At 43.0% G+C, this 26,168-nt stretch overlaps 1 protein-coding gene across 2 annotated transcripts in view; it reads right to left on the bottom strand.

Moving 5' to 3' along the window:
* Window positions 1-26,168, bottom strand: part of PRORP (protein only RNase P catalytic subunit) — a 150,091-nt gene that overhangs the window by 102,273 nt on the left and 21,650 nt on the right. For both annotated transcript variants that reach the window (XM_058666338.1, XM_004584757.3), the window contains exon 5: window positions 4,535-4,642. In XM_058666338.1, the coding sequence (XP_058522321.1) occupies window positions 4,535-4,642 (108 nt within the window). The remainder of the gene's footprint in view (window positions 1-4,534; window positions 4,643-26,168) is intronic.

The following is a 26,168-nucleotide window of genomic DNA, read 5'->3' as shown; positions in this document are numbered from 1 at the left end:
TATCTAGAGTTAAGATTTATGTTAAAATTAAACTGTGTGGGGGCCCAGTGGCGTGGCCTGGCAACTAAAGTCCTCGCCTTGAACACCCCAGGATCCCATATGGGCGCTGGTTCTAATCCCGGCAGTTCCACTTCCCATCCAGCTCCCTGCTTGTGGCCTGGGAAAGCAGTTGAGGATGGCCCAAAGCCTTGGGACCCTGCACCCATGTGGGAGACCTGGAGGACGTTCCAGGTTCCCGGCTTCAGATCAGCACAGCACCGGCCGTTGCACTCACTTGGGGGGTGAATCATCGGACGGAAGATCTTCCTCTCTGTCTCTCCTCTCTGTATATCTGACTTTGTAATAAAAATAAATAAAAAATCTTAAAAAAAAAGTTAAACTGTGTGGAGGTCAGCATTGTGGCATAGTGGTAGGGCTCCACTTACAAGGCCAGCTTCCTATGTGGGTGCAGGTTCAAGTCCTGGCTGCTTCACTTTCAACCCAGCTCCCTGCTAGTATGCCTGGGAAAGGAGTAGAAGATGACCCATGTGCTTGGGCCCCAGTCACCCAGGAAGAGACCTGAAAGAAACTCATGGCAGCCACTTGGGGAATGAATCAGTGAACAGAACATTCTCTCACGCTCTTTTCCTCCCTCCCTCTCTCTGTATATTTGCCTTTCAAATACATAAAATAAATCCTTAAAAACACACACACACACACACACACACACACACACACACACACAAACTACCATGCTAATTAACTCAACTAAGGTACCAGATGTATATGCACATGCCGCATTTAGTTAAGACTTTCCTGGAAATGACAACCACCAGTAAATCTTGACACAGTGACTGTCAAGTTCCCGCCAATATCAGTTTTAAGATATGTGCTAAGTTTAAGACAGAAAATGTAGGGCGGATGTTCAGCCTAACGGTTAAGATGCTTGCATTCCCAGTCAAGAACACCTCGGTCTAATCCGTGGCCCCAGCTCCTGACTCGTTTCCTGCCAGTGCACATCCTGGGAAGCAGCAGGTAATGGCTCAAAGAATTAGGTTCTTGCTATTCACACCGACAGCCTGGATCACATTCTTGGTGCCTGACAATGACTGGGGTCCTGGGAAAGCAGTTGAGGACGGCCCAAAGCTTGAGACCCTACACCCGTGTGGGAGACCCAGAAGAAGCTCTTTGCTCCTGGCTTCAGATTGGCGCAGCACCAGCCATTGCAGCTGCCTGGGGAGTGGACCACTGGATGGAAGATCTTCCTCTCTGTCTCTCCTCCTCTCTGCCTTACCAATAAATAAATAATTTTTAAAAAAAAGAATAAAAATATCCATTCTCTTTGACTCAAGAGTTCTATTTCTGAGAATCTAGTACAAAGAAAGCAACTGAAATATGCAGAGAGATCTAAGTATTACTTTTCATAGTGAAAAAACGGAAAATAACCTAACATATTCAACAACAGAACAGGGATTAAATAACTGTTGTACATCTACAAGGCATAAAGAATTATTTACTTTAAACTATTTAGCAAGAAATGTCTTTTCCCCTAACACTGCTTGCTTAAAAGCTTAATACATGCTCATGTAAAAAGAAATTTCAGAAAGTCATTCTTTTACACTTTGGCCTCGCAAAGAAAACTGCTGTGTGTGTATGCGAAATTTTCTGGCAAATATTAACTTACCTAATATTTTTATATAAATGAGAAACCTTTCGTTTCTGAAACGAGTCATACCACCAAGTTGATCTTTAACGTGCTTCTTACAGTTTGCTTATAATCTCTTATCAGTCAGACTTTACTCATTTCAACTGATGCCAGCATCCTATGGGCATCAATATGTATCCCAGACACTCCACTTCTGATTCAGCTCTCTTCTAATGGCCTGGGAAAGCAGTGGAAGACCACCCAAGTGTTTGGCCCCTTTGCACCCATGTGCGAGACCTGGAGGAGGCTCCTGGCTCCTGGCTCCTGGTTCCTGGCTCCTGGCTTTCTTTGGCTTGGCTCAGCCCTGGCCATTGCAGTCATCTGGAGAGTGAACCAACGCATAGTAGAATCTCTCTGTCTCTCTCCTTCTTTCTATGTGATTATGACTTTCAAATAAGTAAATAAATTTTTGTATCTCCCTGACAAGCACTCTTTTAGGGACACAAGGGCTCCCCCTAAAGTGGGGTTTCTTTCTAGATTTGAAAGGCTCTTTGCCCAATGTTGTTAAATCAAGCCATGTTTCTGAATGACTGGAATCACTGTGATAATGTCACACCTGCTTCTCTCTTTATGAGCTTCTGTGGGGTTAAGAGACAAGTTCCCAAGAAAAGGTATTGTAGGTGATTTCTGTTAAACATGCACAAATCTTTCTATATAATCTATGAACTTTCCTCAGACATGGCAACCATTAATTTTTGCAAATGGGACTATAGGAAATTCAAGATGTGGATGAAAATAAAGAATATAATTTGACAAACATTTTTTAAAAAAGGAATAAAAGGGACACACATTTTAGCCCAGCTATAAAATGCCCAGGTCTCCCTTGGAGTGTTGGGTTTAAGTCCTAGCTCTGGTTTCTAACTCAAGCTTTCTGTTAATGCAGAACCTGAAGGCAGCACATATGATGCTCAAGAAAAAGGGTTCCCAGCACCCTAGTGGCAGACCTGGACAGCATTGCTAGCTCCTGGCTTGGGCCTACACCCTTAGTCACTAGGGGCATGGGAGGAATGATACAAAGGCCGAGAGCTGTCCCTTAAATTAATAATAATAATAACAACAACAACAGTAAAAATAGCAAATGTGTGATTTTACTGGTTGCTCTTTTTGTTCTTTCACTCTCCATTTAACGTTGTGTGCTAGAATCTTCAGAACATATATATTTCTCTCCAGTAATATTAGAGGATGTGCCTGTTACATCATCTTCAATTTCTTTCTTCCTTCTTTCTCTAAAACTTGTAGTACAATTTGGGCTATGTACCTCTGGCAGGATAATTGTAAGTGTTCTGTGTGAAACTGAAAGCCAAATCAAAGATAATCTTTTTATTTCTATTTCACAGACTAGATGGGGCACTTCTCAAGTAAGCCCTTAGGATTCCAAGTAAACCTAAGCACAACTGATAAGAATTTTATTTCTTGGGCCTGGCGTGGTAGCCTAGTGGTTAACGTTCTTGCCTTGCATGCGCCAGAATCACAAATGGGTGCCGGTTCGTATTCCAGAGGCCCCACTTCCCATCCAGCTCCCTGCCTGTGGCCTAGGAAAGCCTTGGGATCCTGCACCCATGTGGGAGACCCGGAAGAAGTTCCAGGCTCCTGACTTTGGATTGGCTCAGCTCTGGCCATTGAGGCCACTTGGACAGTGAATCAGCAAGGAAAGATCTTCTCTGTTTCCTTTCTCTGTATATCTAATCTTCCAATAATAAATAAACCTTAAAAAAAAAGAATTTCATTTCTCTTTTTCTGGTTTGCCTTTGTGAATATTGCAGAACCTGAAGGCAGTCTGATAGGTTCCTTCAGGTACACATGACATAAAAATATTACCAACTTGATTTTGTGATTTTTTTTAACAGAAAAAACTAAAAAAGCATACTTGACAAACACGTAGGCACAAGCAAGAATGAAAGTCACAACAGAAATTGCTATGAAACAACTTGTTCTTTGTCAGTGCTCATAAGCTTTTCTGAACATAAATGACCAGAAAAGACCAGCAGCATCTCAAAGGAAAAAAGCTTTTATGTTGGTGGCAATTTTTAACAAGTAACAGTCATTTAAATAAATCTTAAAAAAAGAAATACCAGTTATACAATTTTTAAGAAATAACACAGATGGGGCTCGGCAGCGTGGCCTAGTGGCTAAGGTCCTCGCCTTGATCCCATATGGCCGCTGGTTCTAATCCCGGCAGCTCCACTTCCTCTCTGTCTCTTCTCCTCTCAGTATATCTGACTTTGTAATAAAAATAAAATAAAATCTAAAAAAAAAAAAAAAAAGAAAAAAAAGAAATAACACAGATGAACAGGCATAAATTGTCGGTGATAAGGGACGCAAGTCTGAAACCAGGAGCTCTCTACAACTTCATTTTGATGTTATGACTCCTTTCTAATGATTTACTCCACAAAATCAGCCTCAATTTTCTGATCTATAAAATAGGGATTAAAATAACTGCTCATTGCTGCTTTGATAAATCCTGATATTCTTATTAGAAAATACTAGGACATATATAAATTCATCAATTGATAGAGCAACTGGTTGCCTGTAAGGGGAAGGAACTATCTAGCTTAAAGTTAGCTAAGGAATATACAAAAGAAGGAAGATGGCGGGGTGGGGATTTCTTCCCTGGCCTTTCCTTTAACTGCTCATTCGCTTAACTTCTCACCATTCCTAGTGTATGGCACACATTTAAATTTAGATAAAAAACAGCAAATACCTTAATGGAGCATTTGACCACTGCAGTAACTTCAGGAGCTGGTTTTACAAGCAGAAAAATGAGGAGCTAAGAGCCCCCAAGGAAGACTTCAAATGGGTGCAGTAAACATTTCTTGAGATTTAGGGTAATAAAACAAAATGTGTACTTACGACTTGAGATTCTCGAGCTCTAGGGAACATCTTGGCAACATTGAGGCCATCAATAACAATATCAAAAGGAGGACAGGATTTTACAAAGCTCTCAAATCTCTTCAGTTCCTAAAAAAACGTAACAGAAAAGACACTAACAAAAATGTGGTAAGGGTTTTATTATAAACACATTGTAATGGCTTTCATTGTTTTGATAACTCAAAATAGCCATCCTTCAAAAACACGCTCATTCTCTCAAAATAAACCTGGAAAAAGCTGATCAAATGATACAACTGTATTAACCCTCTAATAGACTTTATAATCTCACAGTGGCTTATAATTCACAAAGTACTTTAATATGCAATTTCACTTGATCTGCACACAGCCCATCCAGACTATTAAACTGACCCATATGATCAACGCAATGACAGGGACAAGCCAAAAGCTCTGCTCTGTAAGCCAAGGAAACAGAATGCTAGCCTACGAGGAGGACTCTGCTGAAATACCAAGGCTATAAAATTTGTAGCTCCTCTTGTTATCACTATGAAACATTTGTTATATGGCTGTTTTGAAGAGCTAAAGGTCGACTAATCAGGCCCTTAACACATATTTGTTTAGCACCTATTAAATGCCTAGCAACTTATCCAGAAATTAAAAAAAACTGACTTGATAAAGCTTAGTAGAAAGACATACAATACAAAACAAAACAAATAAATTACAATAAATGTCAAATGCGATGGATGCTGTAGATGAAGAAAAGGGAGAGAGCTTGCATTCCCGGAAATGTTGAAATGTTTGTATCAGATGACTAGATAATGATATAAATTCTAGACAAAAACCCAACTATATATGAAGGTGCTAAAGAATGATTAGACAGAAACGGGAGGCAATAGGACACTTGGAAGCTCTGTTAGTTTTACAACAGGTATGAACATTCTCTGAGGAGCCAGCATTGTGGCACAGCGAGTAGCAACACAGTGAAAGCAGCAGCCCAAGTGGCTACTGGTTAGTGTGCTGGGCTGCTACACTTCCAATCCAGCTTCCTGTGACGAGCCTGGATAAAAGCAGTGGACAATGGATTGAATGCTTGGAACCCTGGCACCAATACGGAAGCCTCGTAAAAGTCCCTGGCTCTTGGCTTTTGCATGTTGAGGCCATCTGGGGAGTGAACCAGCAGATGGCAGATCTCTGTCTCTGCCTCTTTCTCTGTAACTCCAACTTTCAAATGAATACACAAAATATTTAAACAAAACAAAACAAAAAACCTTCTGACACTCATCCTTCCTCTAAAGGTGGAGTTTAATTTCCCTCTACTTGAATACAGGTCACTGCCTCAAAGGAAAACACTGAGTCCCCCAACTCCAAACAGCACAGCTTAGATAGACACTTTTTGCTTGGAAGAGAAAAAGTGAATAAAGTCCACACCTTAGACTTGCAATCCAGGATCAGGCCTGCTACCATAAGCTTCAGTGGCTGGCTGACAGACTCCCCTGGCCTCTGCCCCCAGGCTCGGCCAGGAAGATTGCTCGGACCCTGCCTAGCCAGGCAGCTAAAGGTCAGCCCACCCACCCCGGCCCAACAGTGGACATTTGTGCTCTGGTGGGACGGACTGATTTCAGCAATGTGTCACTGCCACTTTCATGTGGGCCAGATGTACATTCTGTGACCATACAGGGGATCTGGTGACTATGAGACCAAATTGTATCCTGCTTTAGTTTAGTGCCAGCTCAGGCAGCCCAGGGACTGCCATTATTACTCTTTCCCCAACCTTGGGCAGAAACCTTCATACAAGGAAGATCCTTGTATCAAGTCAGCACCCATGGGTAGAACCTTGGATCTGCCCCATTGCCAAGTGCAAACCCATGGCTCCAGTAGCTTGGACTTACATCTTAGCCAGCCGGCCTACCACAGGAGGGCTGGCTTCATCCTATCCCTGGGAAGGAACGGTATGGGCCCAGCCTATGATCTAGCTTTGCAGTGCTAATGGTCACAGGATAGGGCATCTGAGGCCACTCTGGCCCCAGGCAAAGGTTTGTAACAATAGACACCCCATTCTGACCACTCCTCAGTTCATTCTGAGCTGTCAAATGTGGACTGGGGAGAGATCTGAGCTCAGGGAGTCACTAGGGAAACGGGGCACAGTAGCAGAGCCCGCATGGCAAACCTCAGTATAGGGTGCCATCTAGTGCTGATGTGGCGGAAATATCCACAGACTCAAAAAAAGACTGCTCAGATTTTCTATCCAATTTTTTGTTCATTAGCTAAGGTCATGGTTCCTGAGGTTTTTTATTTGTTTTGTTTTGTTTTGTTTTTTAAGAATTTTCTTTTTATCAGAAAGTCAGATGTACAGAGGAGGAGAGACAGAGAGGAACATCTTCCATCTGAAGATTCACTCCCAAGTGGCCGCAACGGCCAAAACTGAGCTGATCTGAAGCCAGGAGCCTCTTCCGGGTCTCCCATGTGAGTGCAGGGTCCCAAGGCTTTGGGCTGTCCTCAACTGCTTTCCCGGGCCACAGGCAGGGACCTGGATGGGAAGTGGGGACACTGGGATTAGAACCGGCATCCAAATGGGATCTCAGCATGTTCAAGGCAAGGAATTTAGCCACTAGGCCACCGCACCAGGCCCATGGTTACTGAGTTTGTGAGATTTGTTGACATATGAGGTCACTGGAACACTAAAGGGAGTCAGACTGTGAAGACTGGGAAAAAAAATTCTCAAATTGGGTGTGAGAAACCAGCGACCTAGGATACGACATTACCAAACATTTGGGTAAAGAATTTAACTTGGCTGTATTAAAGAAATGAATACGCTTCAAGAGAACACAGGAAATGACTTAATATTTGGACAGAGAGACTTGATGGCCAAAATAACCAGAGCTGCATGAGTCCAAAGCCAGGATACTAGAGCTTCTTCCCAATTTCCCAAATAGGGACAAGGGGCCAGGCACTTGGCCTGTCTTCCAATGCTTCCCAGGTACATCAACAGGGAGCTAGAATGGAAGTTGAGCCGCCAGGATTAGAACCAGTACTCATATGGGATGCCACGGGTGGCGAATTTACTAGGCATGCCACACTGCCATTTCTAGCATTAACTTTTTAAAAATCAAATAGAAACCCATTAACTGAAAATCTCATTAAACAAACATCACAATATAGAAGTAATTTGGCAGAGCAGATGAAAAGAGTAAAAATGGGCCTGGCGCAATAACGTAGTAGTTAAAGTCCTAGCATTGTACACGCCAGGATCCCATATGGGCGCAGGTTCTAATCCTGGCAGCCCTGCTTCCCATCCAGCTCCCTGCTTGTGGCCTGGAAAAGCAGTTGAGGACAGCCCAAAGCCTTAGGACCCATACTCATCTCCTCTGCGTGGGAGACCCAGAGGAGCTCCTGGCTCCTGGCTTCAGATCGGTGCCAGCACCAGCCACTGCAGTCATTTGCGGAGTGAGCCATCAGAGAGATCTTCCTCTCTGTCTCTCCTCCTCTCTGTATGTCCGCCTTTCCAATAAAAAGAAATAAATCTTAAAAAAGAAAAGAGTAAATATTCAGGGGCTAGTGTGGTGGTTCAATCAGCTAATCATCTACCTGCAAGCTCCAGTATCCCCTATGGAAACCAGTTCGTGTCCCAGCTGCTCCACTTCCCAGTCAGCTCTCTGCTTGTGCCCTAGAAAGCAGCAGAGGATAGCCTAAGTCCTTGGTATCCTGCACCCACGTGGGACACCCAGGAGAAGCTTTTGGCTCCTGGCTTCAGACTGCATCAGCACTGGCCATTGTGGTGACCTGGGGAGTGAACCAGCAAATGGAAGATCTTTCTCTCTGTCTCTCCTTCTCTCTGAAGATTTATTTATTTTTATTGCAAAGTCAGATATATAGAGAGAAGGAGAGACAGAGAGGAAGATCTGTCTGTTGATTCATTCCCGAATGACTGCAACAGCCGAAGCTGAGCACAGCTGAAGCAGGAGTAGGAACCCACTCCAGGTCTCCCTCACGGGTGCAGGGTCCCAAGGCTCTGGGCTGTGCTCGACTGCCCTCCCAGGCCACAGGCAGGAGCTGAACAGGAAGCGGGGCCGCTGGGATTAGAACCAGAGCCCATATGGGATCTTGGTGGAGGATCTCAGCCGAAAGGCTACCACACCGGGCCCAAAATCTGCCTTTTTATAAAAATAAATAAATGTCTAAACAAAGGGTAAAGAGTGATCTCAAAAGCAGGATATTTGTAAATATATATCAGAGAAGATAAAAGACTCAAGAATGAATATTTATAAGGAACTTTGGGATGGCATGAAAGAGAAAATAACCAAGTATTCTGGATTCAAGAGGGACTGACGAATGTCAAAGGGGTAGAAGACATGTTCAGAGAGAAAAACAGAAAACTTGTCACATCTACAGAAAGATACAGCTATTTAAAGACTCAAAGGTCAGAGGTCAATGGTCAAAATTCAATTCTACCACATCTACCATAGGACATACTATAATCAAGTTAATGAAAGTTAAAACAAAGATTTTTCTCTTTTTTTAATTTATTTTTTCTTTTTATTTATTTGTTTATTTTTATTTTGTAGAAAATATTTTTTTCAAAAAAATTTTTTTATTGGAAAGTCAGATATACGGAGAGGAGAAGAGACCGAGAGGAAGATCTTCGTCCATTGATTCACTCCCCAAGTAGCTGCAACAGCCGGAGCTGAGCCATTCCAAATCCAGGAGCCAGGAGCTTCTTCCAGGTCTCTCAAGTGGGTGCAAAATCCCAAGGCTTTGGGCTATTCTCGACTGCTTTCCCAGGCCACAAGCAGGGAGCTGGACGGGAAGTGGAGCTGCCGGGATTAGAACCAGCACCCATATGGGATCTTGGTGTGTGCAAGGCGAGGACATTAGCTGCTAAGCTACCACACCAGGCCCAAAAAGATTCTTAAATTACAAGAAAAAAGAAACAAATAACATTAAAGGTGTGGGTACTTTTGTACAGATAAATGCAAGGTATGGCTTCCTGGAGCATGGCCTGGAATGCAGGGATGGGCTCCATGCTGTACTCCCACCTGGACACCTTGCTTGGGGAGGAGAGGCAGGGGAAGCAGGTACCAGAGAGGGCCCCTTGTACCTTGTCTGGGCAAGAAGGCAATGCTAGGTGCTGGGAATTCATGAAGAAACTGTATACTCATTTCCACCACCCTGGGGCTTGGACTCCAGGGGCCAGTATCATACTATAAACAGATCTTTCAGAAAAATTAATAAAATATCTCAATTAGGTCATTGTGGAGGAAAAGGGCCTCAATCTGCCACACTGCAGACTCCTTAGAAACCTTTCCTGGCTGAGGTGGGTTAAAATATTGTTTGGGATGCTCACACATCACACTGGAGTATGTGGACTTAATTCTGGCTCCAGCTTCTGATTCCAGCATCCTACCAATGCAGACCCTGGCAGGCAGCAGTTGATGGCTCAAGTAACTGGGTTCTTGCCACCTTACATGGAAGGCCTAGATTACGTTCCCAGTCCCTGCCTCCAGTCCAGCCCAATGGAATTTTTCACAGAATATTCTCACAGTGGGTCCTGTGGCATAATGCCCCTGAGATATCCTACTAAAATTGTATAACCTGAATTTCAGAAATAAAACAGGAACATTAAACATCTAAAGTTTAAGTTCCTACTAATAATCAACAGGGATAGATTCCTACTGAACTTAAAATTTATGATTCTGGTGCTGCTCTTAATAGTATATTATATTTATATCAGGAATAATGACAAACCATGCAGTTTAATATTTCTGTCAAAAATGGACATGTGTGGGTGGGCTCGGCGTGGTGGCCTAGCGGCTAAAGTCCTCGCCTTGAATGCGCTGGGATCCCATATGGGCGCCGGTTCTAATCCCGGCAGCTCCACTTCCCATCCAGCTCCCTGCTTGTGGCCTGGGAAGGCAGTCAAGGATGGCCCAAATCCTTGGGACATTGTACCCACATAGGAGACCTGGAGAAGTTCCTGGCTACTGGCTTCGGATTGGTGCAGCAGGAGCTGTTGTGGTCACTTGGGGAGTAAATCATTGGGCAGAAGATCTTCTTCTGTCTCGCCTCCTCTCTGTATATCTGACTTTCCACTAAAAATAGAGAAATCTTTAAAAGAAAAAAATGGACATGTGTAACAATCCAGAGTTAACAAGATAATTCATATAATCCCTCCCGGTTCTGATAATTCTATGATGTTAACAACATTTGGAAATCCCTTAATATCACAGAATAGAAGAGTGTGTACTTGAGATGGTTTATTTGAAAGGTGAGTTTCAGGAGCCTGCAGACAATCAGCAGGATATGTGGTAAAAACCCTGTCCAAAGGTTAGAGACAGAGATACCCACGACGCCAGGGCATGCCTCACTCCAGCTCTGACTCCTAAAGCTTCCCTTTTTAAGCCTGGTCCTAGTCATGGATTCTTTGCAATACTACCGGTGGATCTCCAATGTGCTCACTTTTCAAGCTAAGCATATTTAATTCCATTCTACTCAAAAGTCACCAAGTAGGGCATGTGGAATAGGCATGGCAAAGAAGAGCTGACTTACTGAGCCAGCACACTACATGGCACAAGGCATTAAAAATTTGTCAGCACAGCTGTTTTAGTGAATAAGTTTAAACAAAGAATGACTCTAAGGTTACTGCAGAGATTGCACTTTGCTGCATGTCAATTTTTAATTGTTTCTTAGCTATCAATAAAATGTTTCATCTTATTACTTTACTGAGATATAATTCATGTACCACAAATTTGTCCCACTTGAAGGTGTGACATCACAATAATATTCTTTCCCTTCTAGAAGAAACCCTGAATTTACTGGCGATCAATCCTCATTCTGCTACCCCACTACAAAGCAACTACTAATTTGCTTGCCATATGCACAGATTTGCCTATTCTGGGCATTTCACATAAATTGAAACATGTACACATGTGGCCTTTTTTCCTCGGCTTCTTTCACTCAGCATGTTTTCCAGGTTCATCAATACAGCAGCATATACCAACACTCCAATCTTTCTATTATTGTCACTAAATGCCCACCAAGGACCTATTTGTAGATGCACAGTTGGATTGTTTTCACAACTTGGCTGTTATAAATAATGCTATGAACATCTGTGTATACACATTTTGCATGGATATGTTTTTATTTTTCTTGGAGTATGTATGAGTAGATCTGTTAAGTCAAACTTTTTGAGTAACGGTTGGAATGTTTTCCAAGTAGCTACATATTTTATGTTTTCCCAACTGCAGTGTCTGAGTCCCAGTTGTTCCACATCCTCACCAACACGTTAGTGTTTATTTTTGTGATTACAGCCATGCTCACATCTATGAAGCGGCATCTTGTGTGGTGTGTGTGTATGTGAGTGAGTGATGTATTTACTTATCTAAAAAGTGTAGTTAAAAAGAGAGAGGGAGGGCCCAGCGGCATGGTCTAGCGGCTAAAGTCCTCGCCCTGAACGCCCCGGGATCCCATATGGGCACCGGTTCTAATCCCGGCAGCTCCACTTCCCATCCAGCTCCCTGTTTGTGGCCTGGGAAAGCAGTCGAGGACGGCCCAAAGCCTTGGGACCCAGCACCCGCGTGGGAGACCCGGAAGAGGTTCCTGGTTCCCAGCTTCGGATTGGTGCACACCGGCCATTGTGGCTCACTTGGGGAGTGAATCATCGGATGGAAGATCTTCCTCTCTGTCTCTCCTCCTCTCTGTATATCTGACTTTGTAATGAAAATAAATAAATCTTTAAAAAAAAAAAGAGAGAGAGGGAGAAAGGGGAAACTTCCATGTCCTGTTTCAGTCCACCCAATTAGCTGCAAGAGCTGCTCAAGGCAGAAGTCAGGGACCCAGCACTCCACCCAGGTTCCCATGTGAGTGGTGGTGCCTGCTCAGGTGCACTGGCAGGGAGCTGGATCAGCAGGGCAGCAGCCAGGCCCTGAGCCAGGCTCCTACAGGATGTCACTGCTGTGGGCAGCAGTCTAGATGCCACAACACCAGCCTCTTCTTGTAGCTTTAATGTGCATCTGTCCAATAGCTAAGGAAGTGGAGCATCTTTTCATGTGTTCATTGGCTTAACGGGAGTTCTTTATATTTTACAGCTTTTCTAAATTCATGTATTTCTTTCAGTAATACACTTTGATCATCTTTATTCACGTTATACTTGTAATCAAATCTAAGAAACATGATCTAAAAGAAATTGTAAAGACTATCATTTGCAAAAGAGGTTGCTAACCCAAATGCCTACAGGTATTAGGCATGGAAAATAAATAACATATACTAATCTATGAAAACTCAACAGGCAAAATGATAAGCTTACACAAGCTTATGTAAGTTTATACTTTATACAAGTATACCTTTATTTATTTATTTTTTAAAGATTATTTTTACATTTTTATTGGAAAGTCAGATAGAGAGGAGGAGAGACAGAGAGAAAGATCTTCCATTTATCTGTTGATTCACTCCCCAAGCAGCCGCAATGGACGGAGCTGAGCTGATCCGAAGCCACGAGCCTGGAGCCTCTTCTGGGTCCACAACACGGGTGCAGGATCCCAAGGCTTTGGGCCATCTTCAATTGCTTTCCCAGGTCACAAGCAGTGAGTTGGATAGGAAATGGGGCTGCCAAGATTAGAACCAGTGCCCATATGGGTTCACGGCACTTTCAAGGCGAGGACTTCAGCCACTAGGCTACTGTACCGGGCTCACCTTGATTTATTTTAAACATCAACTCTTGGGGCTAGCATGATGGCTCAACTGGAAAATTCTCTACCTCCAAGCACCAGGATCCCACATGAATGCCAGCTCCACTTCCTATCTAGCTCCCTGTCTGTGGCCTAGGAAAGCAATGGAAGATGGCCCAAAGCTTCGGAACCCTGCATCCCAGGAGACCCAGAAGCAGCTCCTGACTCCAGGCTTTGGATTAGCTCAGCTCTGGCTGTTGCAGCTCTTTGACGAGTGAATCAGTGGTTGGAAGACCTCTTTCTCTCTCTCTCTCTCTCTCTCTCTCTCTTCTGTACATCTGCCTTTTCAATGAAAATAAACAAAATTTTAGAACAAACAATAAAAAGCCAATCAACTCTTGTTTTACACCATGGAAAAGAGTGAATAAATGTGAAAACATTTCCAGGCCTGTCAATCAAAAGTTTCAGCATTCCTCACCTTATCCATCCTTTTACTAAAAAATAATGACACAAAACTGACACTTTTCACCGTTACGAATTTTTCATGAATGATCTCAAGATGAGCAGTGAGAAAGCACTCCACCTGACACCTGAGCTTGAGAGCAGGGGTGACTCGCACTTCCCATCAAAGAGTAATGATAAATGGGTCTCACACCTTGCTAGAAACTAACCTTCCAACGTGCTGCTCTTCCCGCATTATGGATGGAAACAGGGTCAGTGTGTCTCAACACCACGCAGAGATACCAAAGCAAGCTTTACTCTGCTATTCAGAGGAGTTAAAATTAACAGTCTAGGTTTTTCTTGGATCAACAGTCTGTGTTCATGATGGTTTGCATCTATTTTGAGACTCTGACAACATCACCAGATTCAAAGTATCCCTCTTATTAATTTCATACTGTAAATAGCAACTAAGGGAAAATAAGAGCGCTGTAACAATGCGCATTGAAACATTACAACATAAAAGATTCAGTGATCTTAGCGTCTATCAAGTGAGGTACAGACAGATAATATTTTCCACAGATTAGAAGAAAGGGAGGACTAAAGCTGCTTTGGTCACAGGGGATGTGGAAAACCAGGGGAATCCCAGCTGTTTTGTTTGGAAACACTGCTCTTACACATGGGAAAAACAATAAAGAATGCATTTCTGCATAGAACAGCCAAACAACTTCATCTGCCTTCTTTAAAGCACCACATCCAAAGTAAATGAGCACAGCATGACTGTCTAAATGTAGCCAGGGCAAAATAAAGTCTAGCAAGTACCACTGTACCCTAACAACTAGTATGCAAACCAGAACATGTTTAAATATTTTTGAAATATTGTTTTTTTTAAAAAGGAAAGTTAAACTCACTTAATAGCATGTTGCATTTTTCAAGATGCTTTCCATTGACTATACAGTTATTTCATCAACTATGATCATATTATTTTTAAATATACTTAACGTCTTAATGATCATACTTCCTGGTTCCAAAAAGGTTGAAAAGCAAGTAAGCAAGCAAACAAAAAAATTACTTGCTTCAATAATCTTAAAAGGCTACACAAAATATAAAGTACTTACTGCATGGTTGAAATTTAAAGAAAAAAAAAATCTCCAAGTGCTTGAAATGGAACCACCTGGAACTGATGACCAGACTGTTAAGGGTGGGCCTGGTGCATTGGCTCAATTGGCTACCCTTTCACCTCCAAGCACCAGGACCCAATACAGGTGCTGGTTGATGGTCTCACTTCACTTCCCATCCAGCTCCCTACCTGTGGCCTGGGAAAGCAGTAAAGAACGGCCCAAAGCCTTGGGACCCTGCAACCACTTCGGAGGCTCCTTGGCTCTGGTTGGCTGAGCTCTGGCCATTGTGACCATTTGGGGAGCAAACCAGTGGATGGAAGATCTTTCTCTCTCCTTCTCTCTGTAAGTATGCCTTTCCAACAAAATGAAATAAATCTTCAATTTAAAAAAATAATGGTAAGGGTAAGAGTTCATGCTGATGCTATTCAGAAACACAGTATAGAGGGAAAAGTGTATTAACACAGGCTTGACTTTTCACATTCCCACAGGAGTGACAGGCTTAACAAATCTTGAGTCTATATGAGGCAAGAAATTAGAAATCAGGCCCGGCGAGATAGCCTAGTGGCTAAAGTCCTCACCTTATATGCACCCAGATCACATACAGGTGCTCGTTCTAGTCCTGGCAGCTCCACTTTCCATCCAGCTCCCTACTTGTAGCCTGGGAAAGCAGTTGAGGATGGCCCAAAGCCTTGGGACCCTGCACTCACATGGGAAACCTGGAAGAAGCTGCTGGCTCCTGGCTTTGGATCAGCTCAGCTCCAGCCATTTAGGCCATTTGGGGATGAACCAGTGGATGCAGGATTGTACTCTCTGTATCTCTTCCTCTCTATGAATCTGTCTTTCCAATAAAAATAATAAATCTTCAAAAAGTCATGATGAAGCATTTTATAGTGTGAAAAGTATTCAAAGACAGTACTACCATAATGATCACACAAGTGAATAAATTTACTCAAAATCATTCAACTTTACACTTCAATGGGTGAATTTTATGGCCTGAGCCATCAGCAGGAAGCTAAATCAGCCAGACCTGAGCCAGGTACTCTGGCAGGAGATGCAGGCATCCCAAGTACTGGCTGAACCGCTTTGCCAGACACATTTCACAATTTACCACTCTTACTCTGCTACTCAAACAAATGTTACCTAGTAAGATGCCCAGCAAGAAGTTTGAAGTTAGATGAGAATGTAAGGACTAGAGCTATGTGGATCTGTGAATCTCTGGTATATCTGGTGCCAGGAAATCAAAAGAGTGAATGGAAATGTACAATGAGAGTGGGTAGAATAGAGGGGAAAAAATAGGAGGGAAGCCCCAGGAAATCAGCCCTGGGAAGCACCAAAAACTTCAGGGATTGGCCCAAGGACACTTGAAAATCACTCCTGCACTGCCGTCTGGCACTTATTTTCTTTTATTCTAGGAAATTATGGTTTAACAAAAATAAAACACACAAACACAATTTACGGTGATGAGAGGCAGGCTTCTGGAATCAGACAGCTCCAGGACTGATAATGAACTTTGCTGTTAGACGGGAAAGTGGTAATCACTCTAAAACATATTAATAAAAACCAAGCTAACAACAGTTACCTTATAGGGTTGCTATAAGGAATAAATTTTATATATATATATATATATATATATATATATATATATATACACACACACACACACACACACATACACACAAAACATACCACAGTTCTTTTGTCCTACTGATCACAGCATAAATTAACTCAACTCTTTTAGTAAGATACACTGGCAATTTGTATTAAAAGCTAAAAATATTACTATTCTATTTGACTCATTTCCACTTGGACTGCCAAAGAAGTACTTCTAAGCTACTCGATTCTTTAAAAAACTACAAGCATGGAGGGGGTGTTGTGGAGTAGCAGATGAAGTCACTGCCTGTGGCACTGGCATCCCACATGGGTACTAGTTAGAGTCCTGCTGCTCCCCTTCTGATCCAGCTCCATGCTAATATGCCTGGGAAGGCAGTGAAGGACGGCCCCAGTCCTTGGGCCTCTACATCCATGTGAAACAGCTGGAGGAAATTCCTGACTCCTGGCTCCTGGCTCCAGACTGGTGCAGCTTCAGCCACTGCGACCATGTGAGGAATGAACCAGTGGAGGGAAGATCTCTATGTTGCTTACTCTTTAACTCTGTCCTTCAGACAAATAAATCTTTAAACACACACACACACAAACACGTAATCAGTTCATAATACTTTTATCATAGTAAAAACTGATTATCCAATGACAATATTTAAGTACAGTAACACTGTTTATGCTTATAAAATATCCATTAAAATGATTATGAAGAAAATAAAGCAGAAAAACACATTTTCTTAAAAGAATTAAATCGGATACCATAAATATCCCAGTGAATAAAAGAGCAAAATAAATCCTCTCAGCTTTCCATTAAAACACCTAGATATATTAAAAGTACTGGAAGCAACAGTACTGGAAGCATAAGAAAAATGTGGGCGAGGTCTACCAACCAGATAACTGATGTCGGCTCCTTGGGACAACTCATCTCACCACATCGTTCTAGCTTTTTAGGCAAAGCCAGTAAAGACGATCCAAAGAAAACCAGGGGAAACTCTAACTCACTTTTAGGAATCAGGGCTGCAATAAACAGACAAAGCAGTGATGATCTCATCACGTGTCCAAGCAAGTGTCCTTCACCACTGGATCACCATCTGCTCTCTTATCCTAATTAAATGATTAACCTTCAAGGCAAGAATGGGCACCTAGCGAGGGCTTTTTCAGAGGTTGGTACATTGGCTCAACTGGTTAATTTTCCACCTCCAAGCATTCCATATGGAATGCCAGTGCTATTCCATATGGGTGTCAATTCATGTCTCGGCTGCTCTACTTGCTATTCATTTCCCTGCTTACAGCCTGGGAAAACAACAGAGGATGGGCCAAAGCCTTGGGACCCTGGACCTGTGTGGGAGATCCGGCACAAGCTCCTGGCTTCGGATCAGCTCTGCTCTAGCCATTGTAGCCATTTGAGGAGTGAACCAGGAGATGGAAAATCTTTCTATCTGTCTCTCTTCTTCGTAAACTTGATCTTCCTTTCCAATAAAAATAAGTACACCTTTTTTTTTTTTTTTTAAAAAGGATTTACTTATTGGTTTGAAGGATAAAGTTACACACACACACACACACACACACACACACACACACACACACAGAGTATCTTTCACCTGCAAGAAGTGTTTTTGTCTAAGCTGTGCTATTTGGAGATGAGGGGCCCAGGCAATTCTTTCCTTTGAGGGAGACAGAAAGAATTCATTCAAGTGGAAGGAGTTGGACTCCGCCATTTCAGAAAGAATGACTATCAGACAATTTGGTTTTCTCTTAAGGCCAGAGTTACATATGTAGAGAAAGAGAGAAAGATCTTTCATCTGCTGGCTTACTCCTCAAATGACCTCAACAGACAGTACACTGCTGAACTAGGGCAAAACCACAAGCCAGGAGCTTCATCTGGGTCTCCCACAGGGGTAGCAGGGGCCCACCACTTTTCCCAGACCATTAGTAGGGAGCTGGATCAGAAATTGAGCAGCTGGGACATGAACTGGTGTACATATGGGATGCTGACATTAAAGATGTTGGCTTTCAAGTGTTAGCAGTGAAAATCTGGACAAATGGAGACGCTATGGTGAGCAAGCCTTGGATTCTGAAGAGATTTCATCATGCTTGGAATGGCAAGATCGACAGCAATTTAGGACAGTTGAACTATTGAAACCACTTGAGCAGTGCCCTTGGAGCATGACCCATATCAGGGACCCTTGAGATGGTTGGGAGGCTGGGTGTGGTTTTTCCCTTTGTCTCTCCCCTTCCCCTAGATACAGGAAGAAAAAAAGAGAATGTGGAAATATGGTCTTACCCACTTTCCTGTAGCCCTTGACCCTTTGAGCCCTATTCAACTATGTAAATATAATCAAAAAATTATTTGATTTAAAAAAAAGATGTCGGCTTTATGAATAATCTTTTTTTTTTTAAGTTGATATCTAGGTAGGAAATACACTGTATGCCTTCTAATACACTCTCCTTCCTTTTTATATCATATCCTGACAGATGTATAGAGAATAGCTGAAAGAAAAGCAGAAAGACAATATTTAAAAAATTTTAAAGATTTATTTATTTAACTTGAAAGAGTTACAGAGACAGGGGGAGAGACAGAGAAAGTTTTACTTGAGAGGCAGAGTTGAGAGAGACAAAAAGAAACAGAGATCGTCTACGTGCTGGTTCACTCACCATATTCCAACAACAGGCAGGACTGGGCCAGGTGGAAACCAGGAGCTTGGAACTCAGTCCAGGTCTCCCACATGCCTGACAGGAAACCAAGCACTTGGGCTATTGTTTGTTGTCTCCCAGGCACTTCAGCAGGAAGCTGAGGTGGAAGCAGAGCAGCACTCCACTATATGTAGGCAGCCTAACCTGTGGTGCCACAACACCCACCCCAAAACAACATATTTTCAGTTGTAGAATCTTGTTCCTAAATTAGAAGGAAAAAAAAAACTGTTCAGGCCATTGAATACTGCCAATCACTTAAAAAAAATAAATGTGCTTTCAGCTCAAGAAGTTCATCTATGCGCAGACTCTGGAAATCCCCTCTGCTTCACAATCAACCAAAAACCTGCTGTGAAGCACCAGCACAATGCCTCACCTCCCTTCCTCCTTCAGGAAATGTGGAGTGTCTAAGTGCTCTTCCTGGGTTATCTTAAAACAAAGCCAACAAAAAACATTTAGCAAAAATAAGACTCAGTGAAAAACTCATCAGAAGGAAGTCAGAAAGCAAGCTTCTTTTTGCACAATGGAGGAAATGGTTTGAAGATCAAACATCATACAAAGGCAGAAATGCAGCAATTTACAGGTGGTCCATAGAGGTGAATGGCATACATAAAACTATTCATAGCACTGCCCACAGCACTACAAACTAGATCCTATCCACAGATAGACCTAAGAGCACTCCTAAAGAATTCCAGGGGCCAGCACTGTGGCTTGGTGGGTTAAGCCAACACTTGTGATGACCATATCACATACCGGGCATTGATCTGAGTCCCAGTCCTCTGCTTCGTATCCAGCTTCCTGCTAATGTGTTTAGGGAGCCTCAGAACAGTCCAAGTACCTGAGTCCCTGCCACCCACATGGGAAAGCAGGATAGAGTTCCTGGCTGAAACCTGACTGTTGGGGACATTAAGGGAGTGAGCCAGAAGATAAAAAATCTCACTCCCTGTCCCTCTATCACTCTGCCTTTCAAATAAATAACAAATAAATCTTTACAACAAAACAAATACACACACACAAAAAAAAGGAATTCCCAGAGAAAAGCAGATGCAGAGTTGCCTGGGGCCCTGTTAAAGGCTCTTTCTAGATTTTTCATTCTTTACTCTGACAAACTGATCAAACTCAAAATGCTTCTTATGACAATAGCTTTGGACGTCATATTATAATTTTTCTGCTGTGATAAATGTATAAGCCCTCAGAAGAGCTTTGAGGATGCTAACAGAGCCTGGAAGAGTGGGAAATTCCTTTGGCTATGCAGTCTCTTCTAGGCTGTGCATTAACTTATACAACCTTACCTATTAATATCTATTTCTATGATCAGGCATAAAGATGCAACAAAATTACTACAATTTGACTATAGGAAGTATCCTACAAGAGCCCACTCCACTCCCTCACCATGTGTTTTAAGTAAGCAGCAGCAGCACAAGTTTTTCCAGGGGTTTGCTATCATTTATAACTCTTTGGCTTTAACACAGAGTATTAGAAAGATAACCTTCCTTGCTTCCTGTTTTTAAAAATGGGCTCCCATCTCGTAAGACATGGAGTAGACGGATCCCTGGAAGGACAGCTAACCTAACTATCTATAGAGCAGATGTTTTAAGGTTCTGAGTCAGGATCCAAGTAGATCATTCCACCTGTTCCCCTCAGGAAGATCTAGACTGAGATTAAATTCATTCCCCTGATAGTATACATGCATAGATGGTTTCTTTTTTTTTTTTAAGATTTATTTTATTTTTATTAGAAAGTCAGGTGTACAGAGAGGAGGAGAGACAGAGAGGAAGATCTTTCATTCGTTGACTTACTCCCCAAGTGACCACAACAGCCAGAGATGAGCCAACCTAAAATCAGGAACCTGGAGCCTTGTATGGGTCTCCTACGCTTGCAGGGTCCCAAGGCTTTGGGCCATCTTAGACTGTTCTCCCAGGCCACAAGCAGGGAGCTGGATGGGAAGCCAGGTCGTCAGGATTAGAACCGGCGCCCACATGGGATCCCGGCATGTTCAAGGCGAGGACTTCAGCTGCAAGGCTACCGCACCAGATCTGCATATATAGTTTCTAAATCAAGGGATTGCATTCTTAAAGGTCTCCCATGCTTCACAATGTACATAGGTCTTCTGATCTATCCCCACAACAATCCTGCAGGAAAACTGAGATGCTCAAACAAAGCCTTAGTGCAAAATGCAGACTCTCCACGCTGATTCCCACTTCACCCACTACCCTACTTGAATTGAATTTTGTTTATAAAGCAGAAATAATTTATTACTCATATCTCAAAAGCCAATAGTTCTAAACATTCTTGTAGAAGTGAAACAATTGAAATGAAACAGAATTTACCATTATCTAAACTCAAGTTTGTTGCTAACTTCATAAGAAAATAAAATTCTGGGGGTCCTTCCTAGTGAAAAATAGCTATGTAGGAGCAAAGATGGGAGAACGAAGAGGTGACATTTTTAAATGTCTGATATCTGTAGCCCTCTACATTCAACAATACTAAATCTGACTAATGTTAACTAATTATACAGAAAATCTCTGTGCCACGCAAGAAAGAAAGTAGCCTAAAAAGGTTGTCCACGTGGAGGGAAAAAAGAAAATGGGAACTGATTTTACTGTTAGAGAAAACCAAAAGGTGAAAGATTCCAACCGTAAATGGAAGAGACCAGAACACCCACATAAAAACCTTGGGGATATCCCGGGAACACTCATTAGCCCAAATGACGTGTCCTGTGTAGCTCATCAGTGGTTTTCCCTCCCGTGTCTTTTACAAATATCTGAATAACTCAAAGAGCAACGCACAACTGGAAGATGAGTCAGCCCACCAGTAATCAACGAGATTAAGGGAAATTCTGTTTTCCTGTGAACTTCGACACAGTTTAAATCAATTTCATTATTCCTGTGGCCAATTATTGCTGATGCATGTTGGCATACCTTTTCTTCTGCTAGCACATTTAAGCAAGCAATGTTAAGCACTTAGTATTTTCAAAAACCACACATCATTCTAACAAATTAAAATAACTGGTATAGTCTAAACAGCCTGTTTTTGAACAACTGTTTTGAATAATTGTTTTGAATAACTGGTATAGGATGCACGGTCTGGGTATGAATCCTAGCTTCAACACTGTGTGTGATGGGCAAGTAACAGACGCAGTGTCCTTATTTCTAAATAGAGAATATACTCCTTTGCTTACACAGTTATCTTAAGTACTAAGTGATGTAACTCGATGATAGTGACACATAAATGTAGACAATTGGGCTACATCAAATATAAATAAAAATGCTACACAATGCCAAGTATTGTGGCAAACTGTTGCATCCAATCCCAGTCTCTCCCCAAGAAATGCAGCCCAGACAACTCGGCAAAGCAGCTAGGTTTATTGAGGAGACAGGTAAACAGACCAACCTGCTGGGGTCAGCTCTTCTCTCCATCAGAGAATGGCCCAGAGGTGGGAGTTAGATGGGTTTTGATGGAGTGAGTATACATTGAGTTATACAGCCATGGGAACCAGGTGAGTTGGGCAGCCACAGGAGGCTACCATGGGGACAATGTGTGGGCTATAGCAACCACAGGAGGCATAGGGACAATGAGTGCATACATCATATAATGTTGATTTCTGGAGCCCACGGTTGCTAGCAGGGCATGTTAGCCTAGTAATCTGGCCCCAAAAGCAGGAAACTGGCAAAGCATTTTTTTACAGGAGCATAAAGAATAGGCTAGCAAACTTATGCAGATCTGACTCCATTCTGTGACCAGATTTCACAAAATTAAAAAAAAAAAGGGGGGGTGTCCAGTCCCTCAGAGAGTTCTCAATGTGCTTGAAGTAACAACAGATACTGATGTTAAAAAGCTAAATACTAACACCAGAACATACAATGTAAGACCAGTAGTCACACCATGTCAGTTAAGTCAACACCGTAAGCTCAAAGGAGGAAAGATGTATACCCGCTATAATGGCCAAGAAAGAACTCATGACAGAAAAGGGAGTTCAGACAGCCTTGAAAAAAAAATTTGGGGGAGATGAAAGTACGTTTTAAATGAAGGGAGAAAGTGAGGAAGACAAGACCACAGCTTTCCAAGAGCCAGGTAAGCAGCTGCCTCTGGCTCAACACAAGTAGGTGTTTGTAGAAGAGACCAAATTGGTGAGGCTGAGATGTTAAGAACCTAGACAAGATGGAATCGTGGAAATGGGCCAAGGCAGATGTGACGAACACTGCACAACAGTGACTGATGAGACCCCCGGAGACTGCCAGGAGGACACCAGGCGCTGCTGGCCTTGTGGTACAGCACATAAAGCAGCCACCTACAGCACCAGTGTCTCATATGGGCACCAGAGTCCTGGCTGCTCCGGTGCCAATCTAGTTTTCCGCTAACTCACTGGAACAAGCAAAGGAGGTTGGCCCAGGTGACTGAAACACTGCCACTGCACTGCCCCTAAAGGAAGACCCGGAAGAAGCCTCCGGCTCAGGCCTGGACCGGTTCTAACTGTTGTGGCATTTTGGGGAACAAATCAGTGGATGGAAGGTGTCTCTTTGCCTCTTTTCTAGCTCTGTAACTCTGCTTTCACGTAAGTACAATAAACCTTAGGACCAGCGCAATGGTTGAGTGCCTAAATTCTTGCCTTGCAAGGGCTGGGATCCCATATGGGCACCTGTTCATGTCTGGCTGCTCTACTTCCCTTCCAGCTCCCTGCTTGTGGCCTGGGAAAGCAGTGGAGGATGGCTCAAAGATTTGGGACTCTGTCACCTAGAAGAAGATCCTGGCTCCTGGCTTTGGATCAGCTCAGCTCCGGCCCACTTGAAGAGTAAACCAGTGGACAGAAGATCTTTCTGCCTCCCCTTCTTTCTGTAAATCTGCCTCTCCAATTAAAATACATTAAAAAAATAAATCTAAAACAAAACAAAACAAAAAAACCCTGTTGAGCTGAAGAATTACACTCAAAAAAAGATGAGGGGGAAACCAAATCAGCTTTAATCCTGTCAGTCTGGATGACAGAGAGAAGTTACAAAGGAAACTTGAAGGCAGGTTCAGGAGCTAGAAACAGTAGAAAGTATTTATGAAGTATGTGACTTCTGACACACTGAATTTGAGTTTGGAATGGTGTTTCAACAGAAATGCTTCATAAGCAGTCGGCTCCATTGATCTGGCATTTAAAATAGGACAAGGGCTGGTGTATTGTCTAGCAGCTAAGGGACAGCTGTATCATGTACCAAAGGGCATCAGTTCAGGTCCCAGCTGATGGTCCAAGGACCTGGATCCCTGCTCTCCATATGTAAGACCCGCGTAGTGTTCCTGAATCGGGGCTCTAGGTGTTGGCCTTTATGGGCGTTTGGGACTTAAACCAGCAAGTGGTTCTGTCATCTGTCTCTAAAAATAGAAGAATGAATAAAATTTAAAAGGTAGTCATGATTAAAGAAAAGAATGTGAGAGTTACCTGGACAAGAGAAGAAGGCTAATTTTAAGGAAGAAATCGCATTAGGGAGAACAATAAAGGGTGAATCCAGCCCTAGGAAAAAGTATACACCACCTCATAACAGGAAAATGGACTTCCTGGGTGGAAGCACACTGGCAAAACTCTTTCTCACGGTGAAGAGGGGACATAGAGTCTTGCTATAAAAACCAATACAACCCAGGCTCACAAAAACCCTTAGTGTAGGCGCCGGTGCTGGGGCACAGTAGGCTAAACTTCCCCTTGTAGCACTGGCATTCCATATGGACGCCAGTTCGTGTTCTGGCTGTTCCATTTCCCATCTAGCTCCCTGCTTATGGCCTGGGGAGAGCAATGAAGCACGACCCAAATTCTTGGGACCCTGCACTCACAAGGCTAACCTGAAAGAAGATGTTGTGTTCATCTGGGAAGTAAACCAGCACACAAAAGATTTCTCTGTCTTTCCCTTTCTCTCTAATTCTGTCTTCCAAGTAAACAAACAAATAAATAAATATTTTTGTTTAGCCCCAAGTCCTTAGTACAGACGGTGGGGTCTCTATGAACAGTGGTCTGAATGTGTGAATCCAGCATCTGTCACGCAGCATGAATTATGATGGGCGTCACCAGTGTCACTGGCAGGTGCTCCAGGTACCTAGGGAAGCCGTGCTAAAATATACTGTACCTGTTGCTTTTCTATTTCACCAAACCCTGGCAAGTTTCAGCATCCTGGGCCAAACAAAATGGAAACTTAACCTAATTTTAACCTGGATGTATGTGTGGTGTAACTCCCTGTTAATATGTGAGCCACTTGAAACACTGCACACCTATTTACACAAAATTTTGCATTATTTCTGGAGGTTCAGAATCCCATGAAACAGAACCTGAAAAATCACCAAGGCTGAATAACAAAATATGGAATGAAGAGCTCTTCCCCCATTCCCCAAACCCATGATCATTCGTTTACTATCAGCAGTATTCTACTCCAGTACACTAGAAGGAATCTTATAGTTGTCTTTAAGTACCAGTTCAGCTTCCCTGATCACACAGTGGGCAGTCAGAGACAGGAATGCAGCACTTAGGAACTGATCATTCAGCTTTGCTCATTCTGGAATGATCTATCCGGTTACTGAGTAACTACCAGTCCTCAGGGCCAGCACTGTGGTGCACTGGGTTAAACTGCTGCCAGGGTATATCCCTTCCGAGCAGCCCTTAAGAGCGTCAGTTCAAGTCCTGGCTACTCAGTTTTGTTTTGTTTTTTTTTAAAGATTTATTTATTTTATTGGAAAGGCAGATGTACAGAGGAGGAGAGAAAGAGAGGAAGGTCTTCCATCCGATGATTCACTCCACAAGTGGCCACAATGGCTGGTGCTGTGCCGATCCGAAGCCAGGAGCCAGGAACTTCTTTTCAGGTCTCCCACACAGGTGCAGGATCCCAAGGCTTTGGGCCGTCCTCAACTGCTTTCCCAGGCCACAAGCAGGGAGCTGGATGGGAAGTGGAGCTGCCGGGATTAGAACTGGTGCCCACATGGGATCCCAGCGCGTTCAAGGTGAGGACCTTAACCATTACGCTATTGCGCCGGGCCGAGTGGCTACTCAGTTCTGATCCACCTCCCTGCTAATGTGTCTGGGAAAGCAGCCCAAGACGGCCTGAATGCTTGGGGCCCTGCCACCCATGTGGGAGACCCCGATGCTGTTCCAGCCAGTGGGCAGAAGAGCTCTCTTTCTCTGCTTTT

This window comes from Ochotona princeps, chromosome 6 (assembly GCF_030435755.1).
Source record: "Ochotona princeps isolate mOchPri1 chromosome 6, mOchPri1.hap1, whole genome shotgun sequence".
In the NCBI taxonomy this organism is placed as follows: Eukaryota; Metazoa; Chordata; class Mammalia; order Lagomorpha; family Ochotonidae; genus Ochotona; species Ochotona princeps.
Note: the sequence above shows the minus strand (reverse complement) of the source record. Positions and strands in the feature narration are given on the sequence as shown.